This window comes from Somniosus microcephalus, chromosome 12 (assembly GCF_052327205.1).
Source record: "Somniosus microcephalus isolate GS21.2 chromosome 12, FLI_Smic_1.0, whole genome shotgun sequence".
NCBI classification, from domain to species: Eukaryota; Metazoa; Chordata; class Chondrichthyes; order Squaliformes; family Somniosidae; genus Somniosus; species Somniosus microcephalus.
The window spans coordinates 169,049,262-169,056,633 of NC_140998.1; the positions used below are offsets into that span (position 1 = coordinate 169,049,262).

The 7,372-nt window shown below is 55.2% G+C and overlaps 1 protein-coding gene across 3 annotated transcripts in view; it reads right to left on the minus strand.

The window, feature by feature from the left end:
* Window positions 1–7,372, minus strand: part of haus2 (HAUS augmin like complex subunit 2) — a 45,276-nt gene that overhangs the window by 37,247 nt on the left and 657 nt on the right. For 2 of the 3 annotated variants that reach the window (XM_086003823.1, XM_086003821.1), the window contains exon 1: window positions 7,217–7,365. The exons of the other annotated variant lie outside the window; for it this stretch is intronic. In XM_086003823.1, the coding sequence (XP_085859949.1) occupies window positions 7,217–7,262 (46 nt within the window). In that variant the 5' untranslated portion in view covers window positions 7,263–7,365. Of the gene's footprint in view, window positions 1–7,216; window positions 7,366–7,372 lie in introns of those variants that run through there. 3 annotated transcript variants of the gene reach the window in all.

The window sequence follows — 7,372 nt, forward strand, 5'->3', positions numbered from 1 at the left end:
TGGCGGGGTCCCAGGTTGACTATTGCTGGGTATGGCGCGGTCCCGGGTTGACTATTGTTGGGTATGGCGGGGTCCCAGGTTGACTATTGCTGGGTATGGCGGGGGTTCCCGGGTTGACTATTGTTGGGTATGGCGGGGGTTCCCAGGTTGACTACTGTTGGGTATGGCGGGGTCCCGGGGTGACTATTGCTGGGTATGCCGGGGGTCCCGGGGTGACTATTGTTGGGTATGGCGGGGGCCCGGGTTGACTATTGTTGGGTATGGCGGGGTCCCCGGTTGACTATTGTTGGGTATGGCGGGGGTTCCCGTGTTGACTATTGTTGGGTATGGCGGGGTCCCGGGGTGACTATTGCTGGGTATGGCGGGGTCCCGGGGTGACTATTGCTGGGTATGGCGGGGGTCCCGGGGTGACTATTGCTGGGTATGGCGGGGGTCCCGGGGTGACTATTGTTAGGTATGGCGGGGGTCCCGGGGTGACTATTGCTGGGTATGGCGGGGTCCCGGGTTGACTATTGTTGGGTATGGCGGGGATCCCGGGTTGACTATTGTTAGGTATGGCGGGGTCCCGGGGTAACTGGTGCTGGGTATGGCGGGGTCCCGGGTTGACCGGGTGGGTATTGTGGGGTCCCGGGTTGACTATTGTTGGGTATGGCAGAGTCCCGGGTTGACTATTGTTGGGTATGCCGGAGTCCCGGGTTGACTATTGTTGGGTATGCCGGGGTGACTATTGTTGGGCATGGCGGGGTCCCGGGTTGACTATTGTTGGGTATGGCGGGGTCCCGGGGTGACTATTGCTGGGTATGGCGGGGTCCCGGGGTGACTATTGCTGGGTATTGCGGGGGTTCCCGGGTTGACTATTGCTGGGTATGGCGGGGGCCCGGGTTGACTATTGTTGGGTATGGCGGGTTCACGGGTTGACTATTGTTGGGTATGGCGGGGGTTCCCGGGTTGACTATTGTTGGGTATGGCGGGGTCCCGGGGTGACTATTGCTGGGTATGGCGGGGTCCCGGGGTGACTATTGCTGGGTATGGCGGGGTCCCGGGGTGACTATTGCTGGGTATGGCGGGGTCCCGGGGTGACTATTGTTGGGTATGGCGGGGTCCCGGGGTGACTATTGTTGGGTATGGCGGGGTCCCGGGGTGACTATTGTTGGGTATGGCGGGGTCCCGGGGTGACTATTGTTGGGTATGGCGGGGGTCCCGGGGTGACTATTGCTGGGTATGGCGGGGTCCCGGGTTGACTATTGCTGGGTATGGCGGGGTCCCGGGTTGACTATTGCTGGGTATGACGGGGTCCCGGGTTGACTATTGCTGGGTATGGCGGGGGTTCCCGGGTTGACTATTGCTGGGTATGACGGGGTCCCGGGTTGACTATTGCTGGGTATCTCGGGGTGACTATTGTTGGGTATGGCGGGGTCCCGGGGTGACTATTGCTGGGTATGGCGGGGGTCCCGGGGTGACTATTGTTGGGTATGGCGGGGTCCCGGGTTGACTATTGTTGGGTATGGCGGGGGTTCCCGGGTTGACTATTGTTGGGTATGGCGGGGTCCCTGGGTGACTATTGCTGGGTATGGCGGGGTCCCGGGGTGACTATTGCTGGGTATGGCGGGGTCCCGTGGTTGACTATTGCTGGGTATGGCGGGGTCCCGGGGTTACTATTGTTGGGTATGGCGGGGTTTCCCGGGTTGACTATTGCTGGGTATGGCGGGGTCCCGGGTTGACTACTGTTGGGTATGGCGGGGTCCCGGGGTGACTATTGCTGGGTATGACGGGGTCCCGGGGTGACTATTGTTGGGTATGGCGTGGTCCCGGGTCGACTATTGCTGGGTATGGCGGGGTCCCGGGGTGACTATTGCTGGGTATGGCGGGGTCCCGGGGTGACTATTGTTGGGTATGGCGGGGTCCCGGGTCGACTATTGCTGGGTATGGCGGGGTCCCGGGGTGACTATTGCTGGGTATGGCGGGGTCCCGGGTCGACTATTGCTGGGTATGGCGGGGTCCCGGGGTGACTATTGCTGGGTATGGCGGGGTCCCGGGGTGACTATTGCTGGGTATGGCGGGGTCTCGGGGTGACTATTGCTGGGTATGGCGGGGTCGCGGGTTGACTATTGTTGGGTATGGCGGGGGTCCCGGGTTGACTATTGTTGGGTATGGCGGGGTCCCGGGGTAACTATTGCTGGGTATGGCGGGGTCCCGAGTTGACCGGGTGGGTGTGGTGGGGTCCCGGGTTGACTATTGCTGGGTATGGCGGAGTCCCGGGTTGACTATTGTTGGGTATGGCGGGGTCCCAGGTTGACTATTGCTGGGTATGGCGCGGTCCCGGGTTGACTATTGTTGGGTATGGCGGGGTCCCAGGTTGACTATTGCTGGGTATGGCGGGGGTTCCCAGGTTGACTATTGTTGGGTATGGCGGGGTCCCGGGGTGACTATTGCTGGGTATGCCGGGGGTCCCGGGGTGACTATTGCTGGGTATGCCGGGGGTCCCGGGGTGACTATTGTTGGGTATGGCGGGGGCCCGGGTTGACTATTGTTGGGTATGGCGGGGTCCCGGGTTGACTATTGTTGGGTATGGCGGGGGTTCCCGTGTTGACTATTGTTGGGTATGGCGGGGTCCCGGGGTGACTATTGCTGGGTATGGCGGGGGTCCCGGGGTGACTATTGCTGGGTCCCGGGTTGACTATTGCTGGGTATGGCGGGGGTTCCCGGGTTGACTATTGCTGGGTATGGCGGGGTCCCGGGGTGACTATTGCTGGATATGGCGGGGTCTCAGGGTGACTATTGCTGGGTATGGCGGGGGTTCCCGGGTTGACTATTGCTGGGTATGGCGGGGTCCCGGGTTGACTATTGCTGGGTATGGCGGGGTCCCGGGGTGACTATTGCTGGGTCTGGCGGGGGTCCCGGGGTGACTATTGCTGGGTATGGCGGGGTCCCGGGGTGACTATTGCTGGGTATGGCGGGGTCCTGGGGTGACTATTGCTGGGTATGGCGGGGGTCCCGGGCTGGGTATGGCGGGGGCCCCCGGGCTGGGTATGGCGGGGTCCTGGGCTGGGTATGGCGGGGGGCCCGGGCTGGGTATGGCGGGGGGCCCGGGCTGGGTATGGCGGGGGGCCCGGGCTGGGTATGGCGGGGGGCCCGGGCTGGGTATGGCGGGGGGCCCGGGCTGGGTATGGCGGGGGGCCCGGGCTGGGTATGGCGGGGGGCCCGGGCTGGGTATGGCGGGGGCCCGGGCTGGGTATGGCAGGGGGCCCGGGCTGGGTATGGCCTGGGGCCCGGGCTGCGTATGGCCTCGGGCCCGGGCTGAGTATGGCGGGGTCCCGTGCTGGGTATGGCGAGGGGCCCGGGCTGGGTATGGCCTCGGGCCTCGGGCTGGGTATGGCCTCGGGCCCGGGCTGGGTATGGCCTCGGGCCCGGGCTGAGTATGGCGGGGTCCCGTGCTGGGTATGGCGGGGTCCCAGGCTCGGTATAAGAGCATAAGAAATAGGAGTAGGAGGAGGCCAATCGGCCCCTCGAGCCTGCTCCGTCATTCAATAAGATCATGTCTGATCTGATCCTAACCACCAATCCACTATCACAGAACCATCTCCTGAATCTAACAGAATTAGACACACGAAATAGTAGCTGGATCAGGCTACACGGCCCCTGGGCCCGCTCCGCTACCCACAGGGCCATGACCGATCCGAACCTAGACTCATGTCCAAATTCCTGCCCGCTCCCCGTAACCTTTAATTCCCTTTACTTCTAGGAAACTGTCTCTTTCTGTTTTAAATTTATGTAATGATGTAGCTTCTACAGCTTTTTGGGGCAGCATATTCCATGGACCTACCACCCTCTGAGTGAAGTAGTTCCTCCTCATCTCAGTTTTGAAAGAGCAGCCCCTTATTCTAAGACTATGCCCCCTAGTTCTAGTTTCACCCCTCATCGGGAACATCTTCCCCGCTTCCACCCGATCCAACCCTTTCACAATCTTATATGTTTCAATAAGATCGCCTCTCATTCTTCTGAACTCCAATGAGTAGAGTCTCAATCTACTCAACCTCTCGTCATATGTCCATCCCCTCATCCCCGGGATTAACCGAGTGAACCTTCTTTGTACTGACTCGAGAGCAAGTATGTCCTTTCTTAAGTATGGACACCAAAACTGTACGCAGTATTCCAGGTGCGGTCTCACCAATACCTTGTACAACTTAAGCAATACCTCCCTATTTTTATATTCCATCCCCCTAGCAATGAAAGCCAACATTCCATTGGCCTTCTTAATCACTTGCTGCACCTGCATACTAACCTTTTGAGTTTCGTGCACCAGGACCCCCAGATCCCTTTGTACTTCAGTACTTTCCAGTTTCTTGCCATTAAGATAATAACTTGCTCTACGATTTTTCCTGCCAAAGTACATAACCTCACACTTTCCAGTATTGTATTCCATCTGCCAAATCTCTGCCCACTTACTTAGCCTGTCTATGACCCTTTGCAGGTTTTTTATGTCCTCCTCACTCACTACTTTCCCTCCCATCTTAGTATCATCTGCAAACTTTGATATGTTACACTCGGTCCCCTCCTCCAAATCGTTAATATAGATTGTAAAGAGTTGGGGACCCAGCACTGACCCCTGCGGAACACCACTAGTTACTGATTGCCAGTCTGAGAATGAACCATTTATCCCAACTCTCTGCCTTCTGTTAAATAGCCAATCCTCTATCCATGCCAGAATATTACCCCCAATCCTGTGATTTTTTATCTTAAGCAATAATCTTTTGTGTGGCACCTTGTCACATGCCTTTTGGAAGTCTAAATACACTACGTCCACTGGTTCCCCTTTATCCACCCTATACGTTACTTCCTCAAAGAACTCCAGCAAATTTGTCAAACATGACTTCCCCTTCATAAAACCATGCTGACTTTGTCCTATTAAATTATGATTATCCAAATGTCCTGTTACTGTCTCCTTAATAATGGACTCCAAAATTTTACCTACCACAGATGTTAGGCTAACCGGTCTAAAGTTTCCAGCCTTATGTCCACTGCCCTTTTTAAATAAGGGTGTTACATTAGCAGTTTTCCAGTCTGCCGGGACCATTGCCGAGTCCAGGGAGTTTTGGAAAATTATTACCAATGCATCCACAATCCCTACCGCCACTTCCCTCAAGACCCTAGGATGTAAGCCATCAGGTCCAGGTGATTTATCCGCCTTGAGTCCCATTATTTTACCGAGTACCACTTCCTTAGTGATTTTGATCGTGTTTAGCTCCTCCCCCCCTGTTTGTCCAGTGTTGGGATATTCTTAGTGTTTTTGCCATCTCCATATTTCCCACCATTAATTTCCCGGTCTCATCCTCTACGGGACCAACATTTACTTTAGCCACCCTTTTTCTTTTTATGTAACTATAAAAACTCTTACTATCTGTTTTTATATTTTTTGCTAATTTACTTTCATAATCTATCTTCCCTTTCTTAATCAATCTTTTTGTTATTTTTTGCTGTCTTTTAAAGTTTTCCCAATCCTCTATCCTCCCACTAGATTTGGCTACCTTATATGCCCTTGTTTTTAGTCGAATACTATCCTTAACTTCTTTACCTAGCCACGGATGGCTGTCTTTTCTTTTACACCCTTTTCTTCTCAGTGGAATATATATTTTTTGGAAGTTGTAAAATAACTCCTTAAATGTACACCACTGATCATGTATCGTCTTACCCTTTAATCTATTTTCCCAATCCACTCTACTCAATTCCGCTCTCATACCTTCATAGTCTCCTTTATTCAAGCTTAGCACGCTTGTTTGAGATCCAACCTTCTCACCCTCTAATTGAATATGGAATTCAACCATGTTATGGTCACTCATTCCAAGGGGATCCTTTACTAGGACATTTTTAATTAATCCCGTCTCGTTACACAGGACCAGATCTAAGGTTGCTTGCCCCCTGGTCGGTTCAGTTACATACTGCTCAAGAAACCCATCCCTAATACACTCAATGAACTCATCCTCAAGGCAGCCCTGCCCAATTTGATTTGTCCAATTAATATGATAGTTAAAATCCCCCATAATTATAGATGTTCCCTTATTATAAGCCTCAACTATTTCCTGATTGATACTCCGTCCAACAGAGTTGCAACTGTTCGGAGGCCTATAGACTACGCCCACTAGTGTTTTTTTCCCCTTATTATTCCTTACCTCCACCCAAACTGTTTCATTATCCAGATCTTTTGACCCAATATCATTTCTCTGTATTACAGTGATTCCTTCCTTTATTAACATAGCCACCCCACCTCCCCTTCCTTCCTGCCTGTCCTTCCTGATCGTTAAATAACCTGGTATGTTTAATTCCCAGGCATTGTCACCCTGCAGCCATGTTTCTGTAATGGCCACAAGATCATACCCATATGTAGTCATTTGTGCCATTAACTCGTCTATTTTGTTACGAATGCTACGTGCATTCAGATAGAGAACTTGGCGGGGGGGCCCGGGCTGGGTATGGGGGGGGGCCCGGGCTGGGTATGGCGGGGGGGCCCGGGCTGGGTATGGCGGGGGGGCCCGGGCTGGGTATTGATGACTATTGCTGGGTATGGCGGTGTCCCGGGCTGGGTATTTATGACTATTGCTGGGTATGGGTCCCGGGTTGACTATTGCTGGGTATGGCGGGGGGCCCGGGCTGGGTATTGATGACTATTGCTGGGTATGGCGGGGTCCCGGGTTGACTATTGCTGGGTATGGCGGGGTCCCGGGCTGGGTATTGATGACTATTGCTGGGTATGGCGTGGTCCCGGGCTGGGTATGGCGGGCGGCCCGGTTATTGCTGGGTATGGCGGGGTCCCGGGTTGACTGTTGCTGGGTATGGCGGCGGTCCCGGGTTGACTATTGCTGGGTATGGCGGGGTCCCGAGCTGGGTATTGATGACTATTGCTGGGTATGGCGGCGGTCCCGGGTTGACTATTGCTGGGTATGGCGGGGTCCCGGGCTGGGTATTGATGACTATTGCTGGGTATGGCGGGGTCCCGGGCTGGGTATTGATGACTATTGCTGGGTATGGCGGGGTCCCGGGTTGACTATTGCTGGGTATGGCGGGGTCCCGGGTTGACTATTACTGGGTATGGCGGGGTCCCGGGTTGACTATTGCTGGGTATGGCGGGATCCCGGGTTGACTATTGCTGGCTATGGCGGGGTCCCGGGTTGACTATTGCTGGCTATGGCGGTTCCCCGCTCCAGCTCCGGCCGTCACTCACCCTTCCCGCTCTCCACTGTCACTCTGCGGCGCGCGCTGAGGTTCATTATTCAGGGTGCTGACTGATGACGTCGGGCCGCAGCCCCGCCATGTTGGTAAGGTCAGGCTCACTTGACCCAGTCTTTCTGTTGGGGATGTGGGCCGGTTACTAGGGAGA